The sequence below is a fragment of the Penicillium mononematosum genome, assembly GCF_028829835.1.
Source record: "Penicillium mononematosum strain IBT 11891 chromosome Unknown utg000005l:1.0-9366267.0:1.0-9372171.0, whole genome shotgun sequence".
Lineage (NCBI taxonomy): Eukaryota > Fungi > Ascomycota > Eurotiomycetes > Eurotiales > Aspergillaceae > Penicillium > Penicillium mononematosum.
In genome coordinates, this window is record NW_026643275.1 from 1,565,009 (window position 1) to 1,589,411 (window position 24,403).

The 24,403-nt window shown below is 47.4% G+C and overlaps 9 protein-coding genes across 9 annotated transcripts; 4 read left to right on the forward strand and 5 right to left on the reverse strand.

Moving 5' to 3' along the window:
• Positions 1-302: 302 nt before the first annotated feature.
• On the forward strand, positions 303-2,296 carry N7519_008692 (cytochrome P450; the record flags this gene model as incomplete). The annotated part of the gene is made up of 5 exons (XM_057295467.1): positions 303-356; positions 548-1,407; positions 1,513-1,789; positions 1,849-2,018; positions 2,092-2,296. The coding sequence occupies 5 exons, from the start codon at positions 303-305 to the stop codon at positions 2,294-2,296; spliced, it is 1,566 nt and encodes a 521-aa protein (XP_057143349.1).
• A 419-nt stretch (positions 2,297-2,715) lies between these two features.
• N7519_008693 (FAD-binding oxidoreductase) lies at positions 2,716-4,528 on the reverse strand (the record flags this gene model as incomplete). The annotated part of the gene is made up of 5 exons (XM_057295468.1): positions 2,716-3,226; positions 3,343-3,787; positions 3,844-3,948; positions 4,008-4,165; positions 4,305-4,528. The coding sequence occupies 5 exons, from the start codon at positions 4,526-4,528 to the stop codon at positions 2,716-2,718; spliced, it is 1,443 nt and encodes a 480-aa protein (XP_057143350.1).
• A 2,081-nt stretch (positions 4,529-6,609) lies between these two features.
• N7519_008694 (aspartate aminotransferase) lies at positions 6,610-7,948 on the reverse strand (the record flags this gene model as incomplete). Its single annotated transcript, XM_057295469.1, has 3 exons — positions 6,610-6,725; positions 6,784-7,591; positions 7,649-7,948. The coding sequence occupies 3 exons, from the start codon at positions 7,946-7,948 to the stop codon at positions 6,610-6,612; spliced, it is 1,224 nt and encodes a 407-aa protein (XP_057143351.1).
• A 1,106-nt stretch (positions 7,949-9,054) lies between these two features.
• Positions 9,055-10,317, reverse strand: N7519_008695 (tryptophan synthase beta subunit-like PLP-dependent enzyme; the record flags this gene model as incomplete). Its single annotated transcript, XM_057295470.1, has 1 exon — positions 9,055-10,317. The coding sequence occupies one exon, from the start codon at positions 10,315-10,317 to the stop codon at positions 9,055-9,057; it is 1,263 nt and encodes a 420-aa protein (XP_057143352.1).
• A 3,069-nt stretch (positions 10,318-13,386) lies between these two features.
• Positions 13,387-15,591, forward strand: N7519_008696 (uncharacterized protein; the record flags this gene model as incomplete). The annotated part of the gene is made up of 11 exons (XM_057295471.1): positions 13,387-13,452; positions 13,503-13,530; positions 13,592-13,653; positions 13,704-13,894; positions 13,955-14,383; positions 14,445-14,545; positions 14,618-14,747; positions 14,821-14,960; positions 15,019-15,132; positions 15,243-15,348; positions 15,453-15,591. The coding sequence occupies 11 exons, from the start codon at positions 13,387-13,389 to the stop codon at positions 15,589-15,591; spliced, it is 1,506 nt and encodes a 501-aa protein (XP_057143353.1).
• Positions 15,592-16,250: 659 nt separating this feature from the next.
• N7519_008697 (aldehyde dehydrogenase family protein) lies at positions 16,251-17,813 on the reverse strand (the record flags this gene model as incomplete). The annotated part of the gene is made up of 3 exons (XM_057295472.1): positions 16,251-16,465; positions 16,518-17,718; positions 17,778-17,813. 3 exons carry the CDS (start codon positions 17,811-17,813, stop codon positions 16,251-16,253), a joined length of 1,452 nt encoding a protein of 483 aa, XP_057143354.1.
• Positions 17,814-18,603: 790 nt separating this feature from the next.
• On the forward strand, positions 18,604-19,683 carry N7519_008698 (alcohol dehydrogenase; the record flags this gene model as incomplete). The annotated part of the gene is made up of 1 exon (XM_057295473.1): positions 18,604-19,683. One exon carries the CDS (start codon positions 18,604-18,606, stop codon positions 19,681-19,683), a length of 1,080 nt encoding a protein of 359 aa, XP_057143355.1.
• A 1,905-nt stretch (positions 19,684-21,588) lies between these two features.
• Positions 21,589-22,768, reverse strand: N7519_008699 (uncharacterized protein; the record flags this gene model as incomplete). Its single annotated transcript, XM_057295474.1, has 2 exons — positions 21,589-21,756; positions 21,809-22,768. 2 exons carry the CDS (start codon positions 22,766-22,768, stop codon positions 21,589-21,591), a joined length of 1,128 nt encoding a protein of 375 aa, XP_057143356.1.
• A 677-nt stretch (positions 22,769-23,445) lies between these two features.
• On the forward strand, positions 23,446-24,037 carry N7519_008700 (YjgF-like protein; the record flags this gene model as incomplete). The annotated part of the gene is made up of 4 exons (XM_057295475.1): positions 23,446-23,610; positions 23,662-23,724; positions 23,804-23,893; positions 23,963-24,037. The coding sequence occupies 4 exons, from the start codon at positions 23,446-23,448 to the stop codon at positions 24,035-24,037; spliced, it is 393 nt and encodes a 130-aa protein (XP_057143357.1).
• Between the last annotated feature and the right edge of the window lie 366 nt (positions 24,038-24,403).

Sequence of the window (24,403 nt, forward strand, 5' to 3'; positions counted from 1 at the left end):
TGTCTCTGGGTGCGGGCGTAATGAGATGTCCCGTTTGTACTCCTTCCGCCTGGCCCGGATGGGATCCCTCACCTTTACGTCGACCATTCGACTGGTACAACTCAGCGTTTCTTTGCACTTTTCTCTTTCTTTGAGTCTCAGTTCAGTGTCCAATCACTATTTCAAATCTAGAAAAAGGAGAATATTTACCAAATCCCATTCCTATCCGGAAAAGAAAGCCAAATGACCCCGAACTAAATATGGCTTCAGGGCAGTGCATGACCCTGTGGACCTCTATGACCTCTTTCGCTTCAAATCTCACCATGGCTTGGGCAACCTCAGGTCCTGGGTTCTGGGGCGCGACTGCAGGAGGCCTGGTAAGTTGCATTCCCTGTACTCCCAACCCTCGTTTGTTTCATGCAAGAACAGAACCCGAGAGTAGAACCAGTCCTTCCCAAGATATCTCCCGGGGAAAACACAACAGCTCTGAGCAATGCAATATAGCTAGCCCTTTTTCTCTGACTGGCATTTGCAGAGAAATTCGCGCTAATCAGCATGCAATTAACAGTTCTTACTCTGGGTTACCTACAGCATCATCTACACGTTTTGCTGGTCGCCCCTGCGCCACTTCCCCGGTCCGAAGCTGTGGGCGATATCTCGCATCCCGTCGAATGTCTCCGTTCTCCGTGGCCATAACCACCTGGACATTCTGGCGCTGCACAAACAGTACGGTCCCATCCTGCGCATTGGACCCAATGAACTCGCCTTCAACACACCACAGGCCTTTCGCGATATCTACGGCGCCAGACCTGGAGGTTGCTTCCCCAAGAATCGGAGCCACTATGTAGCCCCGGCGAACGGGGTCGATCATTTGGTCTGTGCGGTCGATAATGCGACCCACGCAAGACAGAGACGGCTGCTATCCCATGCCTTCTCTGAGAAGGCATTGAGAGATCAAGAGGGTCTTATCACAGGCTATGTCGATACCTTGGTTATCAAACTGCGGTCTCAAGTTCGGCAGGGATCGTCCATTGTCGATATCAAAAGTTGGATGAACTTTACCACTTTTGATATCACCGGTGACCTGATGTTTGGCGAGTCCTTCGACTGTCTGAAGGACAGCCAGCTTCACCCATGGATTAAGTTGATCTTCAACTCCATCAAAGCTATTGCCTTCATCGGAGCTGCGAATCAGTTCCCCATGCTCAAAGGCTTCCTGGACTTATTCATCCCACGAGAAGTCAAACGCGTCGGCCAGGAACACTTTGATCTGAGTGCGCAGAAGGTCGACCGACGCTTGGAGTCGAATATGGCCCGTCCGGACTTCATGTCTGCTATTCTCCAGCATGGGCTTAGCGAGGAGAAGGGCCAGTATCGCGAGAGCGAGCGTATTATGACCCGGGCTGAGATTCATTCTAATGGTTTTATGTGGGTGGTTGTTTTCGTTGTTTTCGAATACTTTCTCCCTTTCTTCTATTTTTCGTTTTCTTTCCAGAGGAATTGATATAGCACGCTAATGCTAAGCAATAACAGTCTGATCGTGGCAGGTAGCGAAACATCCGCAACGTTACTATCCGGCTGTATCTTCTACCTCTGCACAGCTCCACACGTCATGAGCCGACTCGTCGCCGAGATCCGCTCGACTTTCAAACAGGACAGTGACATGACCTTCCGCGCCGTGGAAGACCTGAAGTACATGAATGCTGTCATCGAGGAGTCGCTGCGGATCTACCCGCCCTTCGTGACGAGTCTGTCGCGCGTTGTACCGCAAGGCGGGGCATTCGTGAACGGTCATTTCCTCCCTGAGGATGTATGTATATGTGCTCCACTGTATGTCACATTTTTAACCTGCGTACTAATCCTAACCAGACAACTGTGGCATGTCACCACTACGCCTCCTACCACTCAGAATCCAACTTTGCCTTCCCAGATAAGTTCATGCCAGAGCGCTGGCTGGGATCCGACCCGGTCTTCGACGGAGATAAGAAGGATGTCTTGCAGCCATTCAGTCTCGGCCCACGTGTCTGCCTTGGAAAGCAGTGCGTTCCTTATCTTTTCCCCTTTACCCACGTTGCACCCCAATCAATACTAACATATTCTCCCCTGTTATAGTCTAGCAAACTGCGAAATCCGCCTCATCCTCTGCAAACTCCTCTATCACTTCGACATATCCCTACGTCCAGAGAGCACCAACTGGGCTGACCAGAAAGCATATTTCCTTTGGGATAAGCCGGCTCTCATGGTCACGCTGAAAGACCGTTTTCCGGACGCGGGTGTGTCAAGCTCCCAGGAGCCCGTGACTCCGTTCCCAAAGTGACGGGGATGGGTTATGGTTTGATGTTCGCAGATCGTTTACGTCTGCATTCGGGTCGTACTCGGCATAGACGGTGTTTTGCGGGGTGGAGCTTATGAGATCCACGACTTTCGTTTCTTTGCTTTCAAGTCGGCTTTTTCTCTTTTCTTTCGGATGGTTGTTTAGTACTAATCGTTTACTGGATTGGGTCATTCGGTGCTTTTTGCATTGTGACTTGCGGCGGCGGCTGGACTCGGATCTGGAGTTTGGGTTTAGTGGAGGTTGCGTTGCTTTTCATTTCCATAAGACATTCGTTTTCTTTAGAGGTCTACGGGTGGGCTCCGTCGCTTGATAATTGCAGAATAATAGGCCTCTTCGGTCTTCTGAATTGTGTTATTGGAATGTCTAGGCTAGAAGTCATGGTACAGTACGTCGGCTCGCACTCAGTTCCTCACACCCGTCTGAGAAAGCTTGAAGCCGCCGGGCACTCTGGTTTGAAAAACTCCACTAGGGTCGTACTTGGCCATGGCCTCTCGCATTTCTCTGATGCTCGCTTCACCGTAAGTTTGGAAAGGGTCTTGTGAGCCATCGCAGTAATTCAAATAGAGGAATCCAACATCGCCATCCACGGATTTTGCATATAGCTCGATCTTGCTAATCGCTGCCCTGAGCTTGGGGTAAGCAATCTTAGTCGATATTTCAGGCGTCTCGACTTCAACTGCAGCCACTAGGAGGACGCAGTCTTTCTGTAGCTTCTCAATTCCAAGGAGGTTGCCGCCCCGGGCCATGGATTGCTTTGCAAATGATCGAGGCAGCGGTTGTAAGACCATCGAGATATAGAATTTGCCGTCCGGGATTAATATTTTCAGGTCTTCTACCAGGACTTCGAAGACATCGGCTGCTTTTTTCATTATTCTGGCATCGAGGTTGAAGGTGAGTGTGAGCCAGGTGTCTCTAAGGAAACGAGTCAGAACATGTTTTGCATTCAGCATGGGGCAGGCTTGAGTATTTCAATGTTGTGCCTTCTACCGGCTTTGTTGGGACAGGGCAAACAAAACTTATCGACCTACTGTTTTCCTGAAGGGACCACAAAATCCACCAACTTTTTAGCCACGGTCGTTGTTTTCATGTTCTTCTGACCGGGGAGGGCGAGGAATTTCTGCAGAGACTTTGCATTCTCAACACCGTCGAGATTAGTCAAGACCATGTTTATAAAATGGTCTTTTGTCTGAGGCAGGTATGTCCACATCGCAAGAATATGATCGTCGGGCGCTTCATTAAGTTTCTGTTCAAAGTCGACAAAGGCCTCAATGATATCACCCGTAGCTGTTTTCGGGAGGACAATATTCCCATCCCAGATGTTAGTTGCTTCGAATGTCACCATATCGAAGCGCGTGACAATGCCAAAGTTGTTAGAACCACCTTTCAATACTGAGAAGAGGTCCGAGTTTGTGGTCTTATTGGCTTGGACGATACTGCCATCTGCGAGAACAACCTCGTAGTTGATAACCTGGTCTGGTGGTCGAGGGTAAGCAACAGTAGAAGCAAGGAAAAGGAGACCAGGTACTTACCACAGGCGAATCCGTAGCGGCAGCTATGAAAGGCAATGCCGCCTCCAAGAAGTAGACCACCGATTCCAACCAGCCCCTCGCGGCCTCCGGCAACCATCACTCCATCTGTGAAGGTCTGAGTTATAGTCGAAGACGTAGGTACCTTAGACTGCAAAGCTACTTACATTTCTCAAGCTCAGAATAAACTTGTGCCCATGTGCCACCGGGTTGCAAAGATGCAACTTTCGTATCAGGATTGTATGTCGTAGTTGTCATGAGCCCAAGATCAATAGTCACGCCAGTCTCGATGTTGTTGGCGCCAGCCCAGGCCATGTGCCCGCCACTATCCCGATGAAATGTGTCAGAGATTTTTCTTATTTTTATGAATATGATCTTATAGTTCCAAATATATTATCGCGAAAGAGAAAGCAAGAGAGAGCTTTGGATTGCGCAAGTGTCTTTGAAATAACTGCTATACTCACCTGCGGATCGCAAATTTACAACCAGGTGTGCTAACCAAAGCCTTCAAGGTCTCGGAAACCTCCTGAGTCGTCCTTGGTTGAACAATAGCCCAAGGGCGTAGTTGCGCGGTGAGAGACCAGTAAGAACTGACTCGGTCCTCATAAGATTGCTGACCTGGGAGATACGTGATTTCGCTCAACCCAGCATGTTTCAAGTTTGCAAGTGCGGACTGTTCAATAGCCATGTCGACAAGAAATTATTATCAGGTGTGAAATGTTTTATACTTCCCAGACTGCGGTCAAACGTCAAATCCGAGAGTCGGGGCTCAAGTGGTTTAAAGCTGGTGAGGGGGAGGTGAGGGGCTATACGATTCATTACTGGCCCTCAGTGTATATGCATTACCCAAGAGTGGCAGTCGGAACGAAGATCTTCTGTTAGTACTATTCTTCGAATTTTCATTCGGGTAAGCTGGTTAAACACTGCATTGACAATGATTGGCTATAGCTTTCCTAATACCCCAGCATGTAAACTGGAGTATAACTATTTAAATGATGTACTGTTATCTTCCTAAGTACTAAGTCCAATCTGCTTGGTTCCTGGATTACCAGGCTTCCACTAGCTATTTAGTCAGCTTCTGTTTGTTCATAGAAACGCAATCCTCCTTCTCTCTCCTCTCCTTGCTCTCTCGTCAATTTTTTCGTAGGCGATAGAATGTGGTTGATGTATTTATATACATATATATTAGACAAGGGAATCGCCTGCAGTGAGTGGATAGAAAGCCTTGGGAATACGAACGGTACTGATTCTCCGCCATCAAAGCTAACCGCCTGATCGAGGCCAATTTTGTACGAGCCACCTCTAGATCTTCTGGGCGATTTTTTTCGAACACCGCCATAACACCTCAACGGGGCGAGGTCCCATGGGATGACTTCCTGGATTTGGTGGGCCTGATGACCGTGAGGCTTGGTGGCTCTGTCTGATAGTCCCGGCCGACTAGCCTAGATGTTCAAAAAAAAACTTCCAATTCCAGGAGCCCGAAATGCTGTCAGAATCGCCCGATCGTGTGGCCGTATGCTTAACAAAGTCTATGATTGGTCTGGATGGGTGTTCCCTGGCCGAGAAGTGAGACAGTGAACCACCTAATGAGAAATAATTGCCATCGAATCAGTTAAGGGGTGGCTTGAAACAATATGGAAAAAGATACAAGGAGATCATCAAAACATCAAAAATACACCAAAGGAAATTTATTGAGACGCTCCTAAAAAGGACTAAGAATGCCAAGGCATCAGGGGCAGTTGAGAAAGCTCACTTCTGAAGTACTGCGAAGCCTGTAACTGGCAGCAATGTGTCGGTGAGTCCTACATTGGAATATCCCAATCCCAAGAATGCCTTACTGATACAAGCGAGTTGACAGTGAGAATTCGAATTCGCTTGCAACATGTCACATACCCACGATATGAAGAGGGAGTTATTTATATTTAATGATACGCTCATGACATGTCCAGGATAGGATACTCAATCAGAGCTTGGTCTATGTGTCTGTCATGTCCTAGTAGGCGGTTTCTCTAGGCCATATTTGTGAGATCCTTAGTCTAGAAATTAGCTTCTCTGGCTACTCAGAATCTATCTCACATTCACCGTTGAAAGGCCGGAGGACAGGTACTTAAACTTACATAGTTATGTACATAGTTCACTACTCATCTCGATATAAACTTGTGGGTCTCAGGTACGGGCCGAGAACCACATCGGGAGTGTTTCCAAAATCTACTATAAATATAACTAGAGAGCTTCATTCATTTCCCACTTGTAGACCAATTATCACAGGTTCCAAGGTACGGCTGATAGCATATCTTTATTTTGGGCATTCGTCTGGTTGTAGAGAGAATGAGGTAAGTCGCGAAGAGCCAAACCTGCTGTTTCTGCAGTTCGGGTTCCGCAAAGAGTTTTTGCCAACCATACAATGAGGTATAGGGAATGTGGAGGAAGTGCCTATTCACCACCAGAGCTGTTTGTTGATACATCACCTCGCTTACCTGCTTGCATAAGAATGGAGGGATTTCATAGAAAAGGAGGGGCTGGACCCCCTTAGGAGGACGAACGATTAGTCTGAATATTATCAACCCTATATCAGGCATATCTCACATTCCTCGCTTGTGTCCATATCGCACCAGGACACCCTGAGGGGACTGTTTTAATAATAAAGGAGCAATGTGTCGGCAATAATTGATTCTCTTGCTATCAAAAAACGAAGACGAGGGAGAAAAAGGAAGAAAGGGAAAACATTCTTTCACAATCTCTAGCGCCCCTGTAACAAATACTCGCTGATTACTGGATGCTCCTCACGGTTTGATCAAGCGCCCACGCAAACCTTTTAACGTTATGGTCGTTCAATCCAGCGACAGATACCCGCGAGGTCTCTACCATGTATACATGGAAATTCTCTGTTGATATCCGGGTTAATTAAACGGGCGAATGATATTATATGGGGCATGTACTGACCTTCGAGGTGTTTGACTTGAGTCTTGCTGATGCCCAGATATGCAAACATTCCCGTTTGCCGAACAATGTGAGACCAGTCACCCGGTGTTTGAAGAAGCTGCAACTCCTTGTATACTCGCTTGCGCATTTTTCGAATGCGACTTGACATTACGACAAGATCCTTTGACCATTGCTCCCTAATCGAAGATGTACGCAGAACAGCCGCAGCCACGCGGGCCCCGTACGCTGGAGGAGCAGTAATTGTAGCCCGCTGCACATTTTGAAGAACCGACTGCGCGACTTTGGCCGCTGATGAAGAGGAGAGTGCGCACGTAACAAGACCAATTCTCTCTCCGTAAAGACCCATATTCTTCGCCATTGACAGGCAGACAGCGAGCTCAACATTCAAGTGCTCCAAGAAATATCGGATTGGCCAAGCATCCTCACTAAAGGACCCGGAATTAAACCCAAGGTAAGCAGAGTCGAAAATTGGAAATAACCCTCTTTCTTCGATGATGGAGCCAATAGTCATCCATTGGTCTCTTGTGGGGTCACAGCCGGTAGGGTTGTGTGCACATGTGTGAAGCAGAATTGGTGACCCTGGGATAGCGGTTTTCAAAGTACTGATATATGAATCGAAGTCAAAGCCGCCGTTTTTGAAGTAAGGAATTTGCTCAACCTTAAATCCGATCGTCGTGAACATCAAATGGTGGTTCACCCATGAAGGATCGGTGATATAGATGGTATCAGGAGCGGCACTAAGCTTTTTCAAAGTCAGGCCAATAAGCATGAGGGCTCCTGTTCCAGAAAGGGATTGGCATGAGGCGACCTAAATAGATTTGGCCTCTTAGTAAAGATGATATCTGATGATCAGGGGAAATAATACCCTTTCTTCAGCAAGAGCCTCAGTGCCATCAAACAAAAGCTTAGTCGCTTCAATCACAAATGGCTGGAATCCAGCAATAGGGAGATATTCGTGATTGATGTCTCCCAAAGAACTCTTCGCCATTTGGACGGATGGAAGCACCCAAGGCAATCCATTTTCATCTCTGTATGCCCCCTGGCCCAAATTGATCTTGTCCTCGTTAGGATCAGCAAGAAATCTTCTAGTGACGTCAAACTGAATGTCAGGAGTAACAATATCGATGGGCTGGAAGGTCGACGATGGTCGTGACGCTGTCGACATGATGCGAGATTCAAATTTTATACCACTTTGAATTCCACTCCGAAGACGAAATCTGGAATAAAATATAGGCAGGGTTGACATTGTACTTAACTTTTGTCGAAATATGCGTGACTTACACATTTTCCACTGTCATTTCTTGCCCAATGGTGTTCCACTACGGCCTGAAAGTCAATAAAAAATAAAACATAAGCTTGGTTCTCGCAGTACCCCCGCAAGTCGAAAGGATTACCGAGGTGAACCCGGCAATTGATCGAAAATTGAATCTTATGCGAATCAAATAACCCAGTAAAACCTGAACCCACTCCCGGAGGCCGCGTAGCTCAGTGCTAACTTACTATCGTGTCGTTTCGGTAAAATGATAGTTACACCGGCGGCACGTTTCCGAGAAGGAGGGAGGAGGGAGCCGAGGGGGAGAGAGTCCCCGCTCGTTGGCTGCGTTTGGCAACGTGCCGCAACATCCGGCTCCACGCTGACCTATGCCCGGGACCTAAGCACTCCGCCGAACGGCTACCCTCCTGAAATCCATTTCATTTTATTTTTCATCGTAGCTACGTAGTTGTAATTTATCTCCATCGATGTGCAATTGCCACAATATATCAACATGTGACTGTCGCCTCGAATCCTCCAGCATGTCCCGTAGTCGACGTCAATGTGTTGCTATCAACTATCTATTTTCCTGCACTCTAGGATCTTTGTCAAGCGTAGACAGGCAGACTTACTCAAATTCCATACATTTAAGCGATCAGTCCCTCGATTTTAGCTAAGCAAGAGTCTGCTGTGCAGCGAAGGGTAGTTCTCGTCGAAATGTACAGTGAGGCTGCTGCTCAAGTCAATGATCCGGCTGGTGGTATACGTTCTTAATAATGAGAAGATGTGAGGATGGCAAAGCTGTGGTTAAAACAAGGTCCTGAAGCTTTTCTGGGTTCCCCTACTAAAGTTAGTACTACAGAAAAGTTGTTACGAATATCTCTTCAATACTTTGAGTCTTTAATCCATTTGCCTGATCTAGCTGAGTCGAATTATATTCTCATCATGAACAAAGATTCGTGCAAAATATGACACATATATGTTTGATAGTTTGAATATAATATCCACAGAGCGGCAAATCACTTCGAATTCTGGGCGGCGAAGCGATGTTGAGCCTCAAAGACGGCAGCAGGTGATTTCCCAACCAGAGACTCGTAGATCTCAGGGTCGGTTGCGCCCTCCAGGCCGAAAATAACGACTTGACTCTTCTCATCCAATCCCAGTTTCTCACGAAGGCTCGGATCTGAGCCAGATCCTAGCATGACACCCATACTGGCAGCCGACGACTCACCACACACCACAGGAACATCACCCTCGTGGCCATTAGCCAATGCCTTCATGCCCTCGACTGCAACGGAATCGGGCACAGCAATGAAGTCACTGGTTAACCAAGTAAGGATCTTCCACGCGGCTGGAGATGGTGCGCGACAAGCCAGACCAGCCATCAATGTACGCAGCGTACCTTCAGACTGACGAAGCTCGCCATTCTTCGCACTCTGCAGGAGACAGTCCGCCTCGGAAGGTTCAACAACAACAAAGCGGGGCACTTCAGCAGGCGTCTTTCGGTTTCCACGGAGATGAGTGTAAAAGCCTTGGAAAATAGCAGCGGCGATACTACCCACACCACCGCATACAAAGACATGGCTGATCCGGTCGAGTCGAGGAATTAACGCGACCGCCTCCTCGAGGACGACCATGTAGGCGTTCATCACGTGCTGAGGGACGTCGTTATCAAAGTCAGACCAGGAGGTGCTGCTAACGAAGTACCAGCCATTCATGCGAGCATCTTCCTTAGCCCGACCGACTGAAGCCTCGTATTCGCCGTCAACGCGAATCACAATCGCACCCAAGTCCATCATACGCTTTGCACGACCGTCGCTGACATGATCGTGAATGTAGTCAACGCAGCGACAACCGAAAATCTTAGCACCATACGCTAGCCCACGGCCTTGGTTGCCGTCCGTTGCGACGCAGACAGTGATGTGCTGCGTAATATCACGATACTTCTCAGTGCGGAGTTCGGCTGCTGAGGGCCAGACACCCTTCTTCGCGTTCACCTCCTCCGCTAAGATCCTATAAACCGAGTAGGGCGCACCAAGCGCCTTGAAGGAGCCAAGTTCGGGCCCAAAGCGTCTGCTCTCATCCTTGACGAATATTTCCTGGACTCCGAGTTTGTGCGCGAGGTTGGGGAGGGCACGTAGAGGTTGTCCGGTGTACTCTGGCCAGGTGCGAATTTCATTGACGGCGGGCATCCAGTTGGAAAGATTTTGCATACAAACGGCCGCGCTGACCTCCGCTTCGATGGACAGGCGGTCTCCATTGGAGTGATGAGAGTACTCCATCTTGACTGGTTGGAAGGTTGGGTGTTCAGGACTCGTTTGGTCAATTCATGTTCATGCCAGCGGTGTCTATCTCTTATCTTGCTCTGCCACTTGCCTTAGGCGACCGTCCATCTCCATATTTAATCCCGGTTCCATTATGTCCTCTCTTTCAACGCCTCAAATCATTCTCGTCCCCGTAGTTTCGGCGCATTCGCCGGGGTGCCGAGCGGCGTTCAACTTGCCACGCCTTTCTGCAAGACCCACCGTTACCCTGACCTTCGTGTGGAGTTCGGCGATTCCTGCGTGCTCCCGAAAACTTGGTTCCATCTAACTCTGATCATGAGTACACCACGCCCTTGTGGGTGGTTATTCCAATCGAGGAGGTCTGATATCAATTGATGTGGCTTGAAAGTTTGCAGAAGAATATCAAATACAGGGCGTAGTGGTGCGACACTTCCTAGGTTCCGCACCGGTTTTGCAGAGAGGGTGCGCCCTGCCGATTGAATAATTGAATAACGTATTTCACATGGGAGCTGGACACCCCAAAGCAATATTCTACGCTGATATCTCAATAAGCACGGTTTTATTTTAATTTATTATTTGCCAATAGCTGTTGGTAAGGCTTTTTATCATCATATATTAAATTTGTACATATGTAGAGATCTAAAACCTACAATGCTGCGGTATCGAAAATTACGTTGCTAGGAGTTAGAAATATATATATCTCGATCATTGAGGGATAGAAACCCATTAAACCCTTCTTAGAGACTAGATACCACGTTAAAAGTATGTATTCTTTTATAAGGATAAGCCCCTATGACCTATGATTGTTGTGATACTAGGTTGTAATTTATCGCATTTACTATGATGTTTTGGGTTGTCCAGCTCGCACGTGAAATACGTTAACCTTCGTCCGCAATATAATTATGTAACGTAACAACGTAGAACAGCCTATGATTGCAATTAATTCGACCTCACGATGTTGAACACGTGCAAGTTTACCACAGCGCAATAAAAACCAGCCAATACCTGCTAGCTTCCGCTCGGAGACCATATAACCCTTAGGTTCGAGTCGCTCCCTTGTAGGTGAAAGGGCAGAGTCACGGGTAACGCCGTCTAGGATAGTGCTGTCGAGGGGAGGAGTAATAAGTTCCTTCTTACGAGTCTCCTTATCCTCTAAGACAACTGTTGGAGTGAATCCTATACATGCTCCCATACATACGATGCATGTTTGACAGATTGAGCCTTTTGTTTATGTTTGTCATTGAACCCTTTGCTTAATGTTTGACAAACTAATTCTTTGTTTAAACAGAGCATGTAAACCCTGGAATTATAGTTCTAATGAATAATGATTCTTCCTCTGCTGTCTCCCTTATATAGTAGTAGCTCACATAGTAGTAGCTCGTCCTCCAACAACAACTAATTGGTTCATAGTACCTGCCTCAGTGATATACTCTATACACTTCCTCGCTAAAACGCCAGAGATTCTGCTGGAATCCGCGCCATACAGCCTTAAGCTGAGGCAGGATATAAGGAGCGTAATTGGCTCTAAGCTTAATATCACCCATACCACCTGGCCAGGGTACTGCATAAATCGGTGGCCTCGAGGGAGATAGCCTTAAGGCCTATAGGGTAATGAGGGCCGATAGGGCTGACAATCAAGAATAGAAGAGCTGATCTAGAGGGTCTAATGCCTAGGGTCTTCTGGGTACGTATTATAGTAGGTCGTAGATATAGAGAGTAGCCACGTTGACTATTCCCGTTAGTGACCTAGTAAAGTAAAGTGCTCTCCCTAAGGTGAGAGTGGACGCTCACTTTATACACTTTGTAATAAACTGGCTTTCGGCCTTCACAAATTTCATAAGAAGCTTTGTTAATGCGTCGCCATCCACAGCAGGCAGGACGATACGCGATGCCGATTTGTTCAGGCGTGCCACATTCTTATCCGGAAGGAACAAACGGATGCCACCTTTCCCGTCTTTATATGCTTTCATTCCTTCAAAGTATTCGAATGCGTAATGAAAAACATATGTTGCTGGGTCTAGGCTCAGGTTTTCGTAGGGAGTAATAGGCGGCGAATCCCTTCCGTCGATTACATTCTACTCTACAGTGAGCATGTGATTTTGAATAGGAATTAGTGAGTGGTTGAAACCTTCGGAACTCGGTGATGTAGACTTACCAGTGAAGTTCCTGCCAAATACGAGATCTATAGAATCTGATAGGTCCTTAGGCTTGATGGTCTGAGTGACAGTCAATTCCGAAGGGTCAAGACCCCGAAGCAGGGATGAGATTGCTCTGCAAGCACTGAAAGTTCCTTCGCATCGCAGATCGAAGGCATAACTGTGCCGTGAAAGCCGCAGGGTATAATGGATGCGATCTTTTTATATCAGTGTAAAGATACGAAAAGCCGCCATTCACCCAACCAAATCATATTTGCCCCTTCAAAGAAACTGAGCGAAGACAGGCTGGACAGCCAAGCACTACTGAGTCAGTCACATAACTCAGCTCTGTCAAAGTAGTGCCAACCTTGCTAGATTGACAGGAGTTTCTCGGCAATCTCTCCCAGCGGCACCGTGACTGTGGCGCCGATATACTTGGTTGTTATTGCCCCTATACCCATCCATTTATCTGGCCCACATTCTGACTCCCTAGGCTATTTGGCGGCTTGGGGTAGGAGCTACTTTTCAAAGTTGATGCCAAACCAATCCACTCGGTCTAGTACCAACCAAACAAGCTAAGCACCCCAGTTGCTCAGATTGGAGCGTCCTGATATCAAAAGGACGGATTGGAATGGTTGAGCCTTGGCTCAGTAGACTTTTCGGCTTTTGCTTCCTATACACCGGTAGCTAATCATCGAGAGAAATCACCAGAGCTTCTGTGTCCAAGCCTATCCCCGCCTTTTCCCCGCATATATTTCGCTATGATCAGCAGACTAGACGAGGCTTTGAGTTCTTAGGCTCTATATAGATTTACTTATAATCTCTGTGGCATACTCACGAAATGTATTAGAACCATCATTGATGTTCTGTTTCATTCTCATAATCTAGCATATATCTTTAAACTACGTCCAGAAAAGCATTCCCCTGCTCAATGTCTAGCTCACGATGGTACGCTTTGCGTGTTGGCTTATTTGCTTCAATAGGCACATTTCTCTATGTATGTATAACCCGCCTTCTCCAGTCTGAATTATCGTACTAAACTTGAAGGGGTTTGACACTGGCATCGCTACAACAAGTAGGTATCATTTGAAGTTACGGAGTTCTGCAATTCACAAGTTCCTGACGACCTCTTGCAGCCATCGCTCATCAAAGCTGGATCGACTACATGCACCATCCGACGCATGCTCTGACTGGTGCGGTAGGCTTTCCCAGCCTTCCAAGTGTTCTATTTATTATTGACATTGCCAGGTCGTCGCAATTTACATCGCAGGAGAAGCAGTTGGTGCGCTGACACAGACTGTCATCGGTGACCGCCTGGGACGGATTCGATTTATGCAACTGATGTGTACAATCGTGACGGTGGGAGCAGCGATACAGACAGCGTCTATCAACATTGGAATGTTTCTAGTAGGGCGTGCTCTAGCTGGAATAGCCGTCGGGTAAGAGCTCCTGCAGTGCAGGACTTTGTTTTCTTCTTCTAGGCTGACTCTTCTCTCCAGAGGAATGCTTTGCGGGGTACCAATCTACCTTAGCGAAATTTCGCCTCCTAAACATCGTGGCCTAATCGGAAGCGTTTCCGGCCTTGGTGTTTCTTTTGGGACAATGACATCCAACTGGGTTGGGTTGGCATGTAGCTATGCGTCGTATGGGCCAAAACAATGGCGTCTACCGCTGGGCCTACAAATTCCCTGGGGCGTCATCCTTTTCATTGGCCTCGCGACATTTATGCCCAACTCCCCGCGTCACTTGGTGCGGCAGGGTAAGATCGCAGAAGCTCATCACGCTTTCATGAAACTGCATGACGATCTCACCCGTGATCAAGCCGAGGAAGAGTTCAATCTCATGCGTCGTCAGATTGACTATGAGATGAGTCGTGAGATAACTTCACTTAGGGAGGTCTTTATCCGGTTCAGACATCGAGCACTTATGTATGGGTTCTCCCACGTTCGAAACTTCGCTTGGCTTTTTCTAATACCTCGGGTTTGCTAGCGCGATTTCTGTCCAAACCATGACAAGTCTTACCGGCGTCAATGTTATCCAGGTAAATTCCCCAGCTCCGTCCCGAGACCAACAAATTCAATGGCTAATCAGTTTTCTATAGTACTATTCAAGTAATGTTTCATAGCAACTGGGAGTAAGTGGTCCTCACTAACGTCCTACAGCAATCCTTTTTCGCGGTCTTGGTATAAGTGACAAAAACGTGCTTGTTTTGGTTGGAGCGTACGGTGCAATTGCTTTCATTGTAAATGCAATCAGTGCTGTGCTTCTCACTGATCGCTGGGGCCGTCGCAAGTAAGTAACGGTCTTTCCATGGTAGAGGCAATGCGTGGACCTGTTGCCGGACTGACGCTTCATCTCATCACAGGATGCTTCTCACTGGAATGGCAGTTATTGTCCTCGTTGAGATCTACACTGCTATCATGCAAGATCAATTTCAAGCCACGGACAATAGTGTCGGCAAAGCCTTTGCTGTACTGGGTATATTCTTATTTATCATTGGATTCTGTGAGCTTATATCTTTTTACTTGGAATTCAAAATACTTACCATGACGTCGTATTGCAGATGGCTTATTGATAAGCACTTCTTATGTCTATGCGGCTGAAGTGCTTCCTATTGCATTGCGTTCCAGAGTCATGGGGCTGGCGATTGCCTCCCATTTCATTGTCAATGTTGCCAGTAAGTGACACAACTACGGCGGTGCTCCTTTGATTGCTTCATACAGCCACCTCCAAGTTGGAGTCCCCAAATATTTCGATGGCAGTTGAAGCTAATCGTTTTATTTTCAGTCACCGAGGCCGGTCCCACCGCGTTTGCCACTATCAAACAGAACTACTACTATGTTTTCGTTGCATGCACTACATTTTTCTTCGTGGTGGCATATTTCTACTTTCCGTAAGTTCTAATAAACAGTCGAAACATTCCTCCTCACCTGGTTATGTGTCTCCATTGCACCTACGTATTCTTCGATTTGATATTAACTTTCAAAATTCTCTCAGTGAGACTACACAGAAATCACTGGAAGAGATTGCCGCTGCCTTCGGCGACAGAGTGGTCCCTGCAGATGATAACAAGCCCTCCGATAAAGTGACTGCAGAGCAGGATAAAGGAGATGTTATGCATATTGAAATGCGCTAAGCAGGGCTTGGTAATGGGGCTCGAAGTGAACCTAAGCAGGATATGGGACTTGAGATCTCTTGTTGAAGGTGGATTATCTGGGTGCACAAACCAAATTATTTCATGGCTTCCGTGCCGTAGTGACATGGAATCCTGTATATATTCCTAATAGTGAGCTGCAACTGAGCGGATCTTACGGAATACAAGAGGACAAAAGAGAGTGTGTATTGAAACTACCGAGTACTAAGGTTTAAGGTGAGATTCGGAGGTTATATTTTCGATGACACCAGTCAAGACTTTACAGACAATGATTCATTATACATTTGCAAAATTATTTCTATCAGAATAGAAAGGCTAGGGGGACTAGTACTTTTACAGAGTGACCGAGTCATAAAGATGGCTACGGCCAGGGGTCCCGGATGAGTGTCTCTACCCTAAAACATATCAGTTCGCAAAGTATGTGGCAGCCAGGGTTCATCGTCCTGCATCCTTCATGGAAAAATGTCATCTGTTATGCATGGGTAGGTCTGGAAGGTGATGATGAGTTGAATAACGAAGCAAGGGACGTAGTGGCTAAGTTAAGAATCTTGTGAGAGAAGGATGAAATTGATAACATAAACATTTCTCTTCTAGTATATGCCACATTCATGCTACAGTCTCAACACGTACACGCGTCTGATTTACTTGTGTAAGGCCATGTTAATATGAATGGTCTTCGACTGCAGATATTCCTTCAGTCCTTCAGTGCCTCCTTCACGCCCGATACCACTCTCCTTCCAACCGCCGAAGGGCGTGGACTTGTTAGGAACAAAGCCAGTGTTGATACCAATAGTACCAGCTGCAATGCGACCAGCAACACGAAGTGCTCGTGGGATATCGGAAGTGTAAATTGTTGCTATAACCGGGTCAGCCTTGCCACAGCAGCAGTATGTGAGATAAATACTTACATCCTAGTCCAAACCGAGTGTCATTGGCCAAGCTGATCGCCTCTTCCTCGTCTTTGAATGTTCGTACACACAGAACAGGCCCAAAGATCTCATCGGTATAGACTTTGCTCTTAAGGTCGGGGTTCAATAAAACGGTGGGTTGCAGGAATGTGCCCTTGTTGCCGATTCTCTCACCACCAGCCAGAACCTCGATACCTTCGGCCTTGCTGTTCTCCACGAAACTCATCACATGGTCAAAGTGCTTCTTATCAGCCAAGGGGCCAAAGACCGTCTCCACGGATGATGGGTCACCCATCTTAGTGGCTGCTTCCACGAATGCCACCTTAAGAGCTTTGATGAACTGCGAGGCGATGTCCTCTTGGACGAGTACACGAGATGCTGCAACGCAGACTTGGCCAGAATTTCGAAGAAAGGTAGTACTGCTGTGAAAGACTGCGTTGGTCAAGTTGGCATCCTTGAAGATTATAGCAGGAGACTTTCCCCCAAGCTCAAGCGTGACTCGCTTGAGGTTTGATTTTGCTGCTGCGAGCTGGACAGCGCGACCTGTGTTAACAGACCCGGTGAAAGCAATTTTGGCAATATCCATATGGCTTGCGAGAAGTCCGCCAACCTGACCAGCCCCGGCCACAATGTTGAACACACCTGGTGGGAAACCGGCCTCGTTGATAAGGTTCCCATATTGGCAGAGCGCGATAGGAGTTTTCTCGCTTGATTTCAGAACGAATGTGTTTCCAGCAGCTACCGCTGGAGCTGCCTTCCACGAAGTTTGCAAATGAGAGCCATTCCAGGCACAGATTCCGGCACAGACGCCCAGAGGCTCATACTGAACGAGCTTGTACAGATTGTCACCATCTGGTGGGATACATTCTCCTCCAGTCTTGGTAGCTGCGCCAGCATAGTAACGCCAGAGACTGATGGCGAGACCAATGTTCGCACGCGCAATACTGATCGGTTGCCCCATTGCACGGCCTTCAAGAGTTGCCAATTGCTCCACGTTTGACTCGAGGAGGTCTGCAAACTTGTTCATAATCGCCGCTCGTTGAAGGGTAGGGGTCGCCTTCCATCCCGGAAATGCAACCTCTGCGGCCTTGACTGCAGCGTTTACGTCAGCCTCGCTAGCGACTTGAATCTTATCCGTAACAATCGAATCATCGTTGGGGCTGTAAATGGTCAATGTCTCCTTCGTCGACGAAGGAACATACTAAGTTGACAGCGGATTAGCAATATTTTCATTTGTAAGAGACAATTTAATCCACCTACTTTCCCCTTGATGAACAAGTTAGTTTCGTACGACATGATGAGCGGCGTCCAGGAGCTGATTGTTCGATGTCGTGTAGTTATGAATGAGAATCGAGTTAACTTGAAGAGAGTGCGAAAGTACGCTTTTAAATTGCTCATGTAGTCAGCTTGATGCTGACCCAAGCTCCCAAGGTTACTTCTGGCTAACTGCGTGCCATGATGTCGAGCCTGCAATATTTTTGGTTGCCACTAGCCCCCTCATTTCCCTATCAAAACCCCGCATCATTGCCCCCGGAGCACGCCCTGTGAGATGTGGGGATTGGCAAGGATGCGACCTCCCGCCGGGATCTATGATGACCTGCCGATGGGTATTATTGTAATAGTTTCTCGGTTCGGAAGTTCTGTGACCGATGCAATGTCGATGCAAGTCATCTTTGGTTTCCCTCACTAACTTCAGAAACTTGTACGCTCGGGCCTGAAACATATCTCCGAGGTTGACCAGGCGATTCTGCCGGTCTTCCGGTCTGGATGCTTAGGATTAAAGATAAATGTACTTCCACGTGAATACGGCTTTTCACCAGAATGCCGACTAGGTTTACACGCCCTTTACACGCCCTTTCAACCCCCCCCCCCCGGGGGCGTATCCGGCCTATGAACCTACGATACAACCACAATATCGGACAAGTGCAAATTACCGGCGACTGCGGGGAATGGCGGGGATTTGATGTGGGGAACCGGTTTACAAGCTACAAGACCACGAGACGGGATACAAAAGGCAAGACATCTCTGTACTTCGATGAGGACCTTAGAAGGAACCAGCAAATTCAATAAATATTGAAAGCAAACCATGACACGAACTGCAGCAACACAGCACGCTTGGGCTGTCGTCGAGCACGGCAAGCCCCTCCAAAAGATTGAGATTCCAATTCCAGAGCCAGTCGGCACCGAAGTCTTGATCAAGGTGTCGCATTGTGGGGTCTGCCATTCCGATTTGCACTTCTGGGAAGGCTCGTACGATCTGGGTGGTGGGAAGCGCTTGTATGTGAAAGATCGAGGCGCGAAGTTGCCTCGAGCTTTGGGCCACGAGATTCTGGGCGCAGTGGCAAAGCTTGGACCGGATGCTGACCCTGCATCAATCCCCATTGGCGCCAGTCGAGCGGTCTACCCTTGGGTAGGTTGCCAAGATTGCCGCCATTGTGAGAGTGAAGATGACAACCTATGTCTTGGCCAGAAGATCCGCGGTATCTTCTCCAATGGAGGATTTGCCCAGTACATCACAGTGCCTCACCCTCGATACCTGGTTGACTACGGCAGCGTCGACCCTTCTATCGCTTGCACTTTCGGGTGCTCAGGACTTACTGTCTTGAGCTCCATCCAAAAGCTGATGCCTCTTCGGCCCCAAGACCCTGTTTTGTTGATCGGCGCTGGTGGTCTTGGATTGAGTGGTATATCGATGCTCAAAGCTCTGGGTCACGAGCGTATAATCACGACCGATATTGCAGCCGATAAACTCGCGGCAGCCCTTTCCGCTGGCGCAACTGCAGTTGTCAACAGCAAGTCTCAAGATCCAGTCGAGGAGATTATCAAGAATGCCGGTGGACCCATTTCAGGGGTTATCGATTTTGTGGGCAACAAGCAAACAGCCGAGCTTGCAATGGCCAGTATTGTGAAAGGAGGCAAAGTCGTCGTGGTTGGAATCATGGGAGGAGAGATGAATCTGTCACTGGTACCGTTCACCTTCGGTGCCAAATCAATCCTGGGCAACATTACTGGCACACCTAAACACATGCGTGAAGTTGCCAAAATTGCCAACAGCGGCAAGTTGGCTCCGATTCCTATTACCAAAGTGCCATGGGAGCTGGCGAACGACGCGATTCAACGGCTCCATGAAGGAAGAGTGACAGGAAGATTGGTCCTTGTTCATTAGGAACCCTGATATGCGCGCAGCCATTATTGTTTGATGCTGTCTGCCCCGTGCTATGAGCAATCCGTGATTCGGATCATGCATTATCATAGCTGAAGCTGTGCTTTGTGTGTTCGCAGTACATAGATCACCAGTCATACGAAAACAAGGAAAACAAGATAGCCCAGAAGAGTTAATTGCAGTATCCCGCTTCATTCGGTTGCAACCTCATGATATGGTTTAACTTTATACGGTGTGGTAAAGATCGAGAATCCCTCGATCCGTATCTGTCCATCTCGTGTTTTTCTCTCACCCAATCTTTCACGCTACTTGGAAATCATTTTTTTCTGTGGGCTATCTAATAGCTCATAAGCCGTGTTACTAGTCTGTGATACATTCCGCATTTTTAGGCCAAAAACCTCTGCACTAAGCTGGTAGAATCACAGTCCTATATACTTAGTCGATCAGAAGTCTGCATAGCCAAGTACAGTCGAGACTGCATCAGACTCTGAATGAATACACACACATACATATTATAATATATATTATTACCATCATGATCCCTTCGATGGGCGTCGTGCTGCTCGTCTTGAGTTCCGGGTCCGTTGTTACAAAGGAGTGACTTGGTGAATCAAGGCCAGCTATAAGGAGCGCTTTCCGGAGACCGAGCAGCATGTGTTCGACCAAAATCACAGGGAACAAGAAGACCAGTTCGTTTATGAGAGGGAAAAATCAAACCGCAAATTCGTGTGGAGTTGCGCCTAGGGTGGTCTGGGGTGGTCTGGGATTGATTATGAATTGCCGCTACGGGCGTTCTCGGTATCAGTATATCAACGCCGTGATTGGCTATCCCAGATATTATCCCGATTGACCAATGACCTTATTTCCTTGCACCGGAGGAATATGATGAATGATACATCACAACTCCGATTGGGACGCCCGATAAATGGTGGTCAGGTAGCGATATTTACTATCTTTGTCATTGGTGCCGGGCTGTCATATGCCTAGCACCTCGGCTTGGATTGTGATCGTGCTTCTCTAGGATCTCCGCGTTTTTGTGTTTCTGCTCTTTGATAAGCTCTCTGATCACTATATCTGATACTGCGATAGAGCGTTAATGCTAGAACTAGCAGCTCGGTGCTGAGCTAGTTTACGAACAACTTCGATAGATTTATCGTAGAGTTCGGGGGAAGGGGGCTTTTGAACAATGCCCTAGATGATCTTAATATAGATCTTCTTGTTTTCTTTTAGCGCTAAAGCCGATACTGCTATTGCGCAAAGTTGGTCCCCTTTAAGCTTGGGGACGATCTTCGAAATGTCAGATTCGTTCTGACGATCGAAATCGTAGGTGGGCGGTATGTTATTGTCCGGTATGGGTATGTTTTGTGACGGTCGAAAAAGATCGAACGGTTATTGTAGGGAAAGTATCTGGATCGGGGACGAACGGTCTGATGGCGGTCGGTGTGAGAACGGCCTATAAAAGGGCGGTCTTGTTGAACGGCCTCGAGACGGTCGAAAAACGATGTAGAAGTGATGCAAATAGATGCTATTGATGCAATCTAGATGTAGGAGAATGGAGAGTTCTTATTGGTTAAATCAGAAGTGCTCGGGTTGTCGAGGTTCGACGTGATTGGAAAACTCTGCTAGTGGGGCCGTGTTGGGACCACACACAGAGGCTTGGCGTGACGCACAACGCCGGGGAAATGGGGACTGCTGTGAAACAGGGGCCTCGGGGACAGGCGCTCACAACCTGAGAAGAGATGCTACTGAGAAATGTAGGATACTCTTGAAAATAGATAGATGCGTGAAGAAGAGAGAAACTATCTACATGTGAGGCTAGCTAATGTGTGCAGGAGCAGACGAGGTCACGTGACCTCCAACAGTATGTTGTATTTCTATTTTAAAGATGTAATGATTCTAATTTTATGACTATTCAAGGATCACTGTTATCCACTCATGCTCAGCGCGTCCGTACATCATGTCTCCCAACCATCCTTTGATCTTTCCGGTGATTTCTGCAGGGCTACCATCAGGACCAGTTGGGATATTAATGTCCCTTCCACGGTGGTGGATCTGTGAAATAGGGGTAATAAACCACTTCGTGTCATTAGCATCATGCATTTATTACTTTCGGAGCAATAAAACTTACAGCTGTACCAGCAGCAAAAGCCTCAATCAGTCGATTCTCAGCAGCCGCTTCTTGCAGGTCATCAATCGTGAACCTCCGCTCGGTGACCCCGATGTCCAAACGCTCTCTCACCAACTCAATACAACTCCGGCGGGTAACTCCATCCAAGATCAGCTGGTCATCCAACGGAGCAGTAATAAGCTCTTTCTTTCCATCCTTCTTGCGATGCCACAAAACAAAGAAATTGCTACCCCCGGCCTCAGTACAAAAGCCCTCTGGACCATACAACCAAAGAATCTGGTGATATCCCTGACGAATAGCTTCTTGATTAGCCAAGACTGACGGGCCGTAGTTGGCTCCAACTTTGGCATAGCCGAATCCTCCGACCCATGACCGGACCATATCATCCGGGGAAGTCAACAAGCGTTTTCCGCCCACTGGGGTATCCAAACGAGGCGTAAAACCAATGATAATATAAAGCAGAGCTTCTTGTGGTGTTGTCACACCAAGCTGGGAATCGGTACCGATCATTGTTGGACGGACATAAAGAAATTGCCCAGCGCGGTCTTTTGGGAGCCACTTTGAGCCCTCGACCGACACTAGTTTGTGAATGAGCTTCTCTAGCTCATCTGGGTCGAAGTGAGGCAGAGAGATACGCCCAGCGGACATCAAAAAACGACGAGAATTGCGATCGGTACGAAACATCCGAAGCTTTCCATCTTCGCCCCGGTAAGCTTTCAGACCCTCAAAGCATTCGTAGGCGTAATGCAGGCATGATGCGCTTGGCAGAAGACTCAAGGGGCCGTAAGGCTTCAATTCAGGCGCTGACCAACCAGCGCTGACCTTCCAAGAGGCGGTGATCATGTGGTCCGTGCATATGGTTCCGCTCTTGTGGAGTTTTGCTTCGGTTGGAACTTCTCGAGGGTTGGTGGTGTATATGCAAGTCAACTTAGACGCGTCGAGTGGCTGTTGGTCGGTCATATTGAGCATAAACGAGAGATGAAATGAACTGACTAGGCGTAGGCAGCTATAACATTGCGTTTCGGATAGTAGTATATATATCACAGAAGTCCCCGACTCTCGAGCTGTATACTTTTCCTCGTATCCGCAGGCACGCCTTGCAGGTTGGGGAGACACGCCCTAGCAAGTCTGTTTTGTGGGCCCGGCAAAGAGTATATTGTGCCGGCGCCACACATGGACCGAACCGAACGGTTATCATCGGATTGCGCAACTGGTGATAGATTTCGGTATCGTCCCTGAGGTCGTCAGGAGTTAATCAGGGTCATCGATGTTCAGAGCCAAAAGAAATCGCACCACGTCTCCCGAGGTCCTCTCCCCGACCATATTAGTTCATTCTTTGGCTTTTTTGAAGCGGCTCGGTCATTCGATGACAAAACCCGTTGAATCATCTTCACGACGACCAGTTAGCGGCATCCGGAGTAAAGGCAAGCACGCCGAGTACCCAATATAGGATCATGGCGACTCGGGGTTATCTCATCGACACCGGTTGGTAAAGAGCCAGTTTCATTTCTTCCTTTCTTTTGATTTCTTTATTAGCTTTACTGAAGCCCTTTTTTTCTTTCTTTTTTTTTCCCTTTCTATATATAGAAGGATTTCGTTTGTCTAGGAATTGGTATCTTTTTAGCCGAAATACAACCATGGCAGCTCAAGCTAAACAAATTGTTTTAACGAACAAGGCACCCGCACCCAAGCCATTTCTCTCTCAGGCTGTGACTCTGAATGGCCTGGTTTATACATCAGGAGCCGTCGGCATGGATCCTACAACGGAGAAACTAATCCCTGGAACAACTGCAGATCGAACTGTAAGTTATTCGGCTTTTCGATCACGGGAGCTTGTCGCTAAACCACAACAGGAACAATGCCTCAAAAACGTTTCAAATATATTAGAAGCCGCCGGTAGCTCCATTGAGAAAGTTGTAAGTTTTACAGAGCAACCATCTTCAGACAGCCAAGTGGAAAGAAACAAAATCTCACGCAACGAAATTGGAATTGAAGCTCAAGGTCACAATTTTCATCGACGACATGGCTAATTATGCCTCTATGAACGAAGGTTATCTAAAGGTCTTTAACAAGGGAGCCATGCCGGTATGAACTTGTCAATCTAGAATCTGGCAGTCATTCTAGTTTGCTAACTAAACCATTGTCGCTGATTAGGTCCGGACCTGTGTAGCTGTCAAACAGCTGCCCCTTGGCACAGATGTTGAAATTGAAGTCATGGCGCACCAGTAGTGGTCTTAAGACATGACATATTGTGGCAAATGATCTCAGGTTCCATATTTATATTGAGGGCTTTGTCAGGCCATACCGTGAGCCGATTATTATCTTACGTGCATGACATGATTCACGTTTCCATAATGTACGATGATAAGACACTGGCTTCACATATTGACCTAAGCTGGTAGAAAAGTGGATATAGAATTGACGTATTGTATAAGACCAGGGTTGAAGTTCGTCACGCAGCCGTCGTCAAGAATACTTCGTTTGAAAGCCTCAATTGTCGACATGGAACAAACTGTATTCTAATCCTGTAATTCTATGGTTCCATCACATGGACAACTTTATTGTCAACGAGAAAACTGTCTTTTTGAGCCTGAG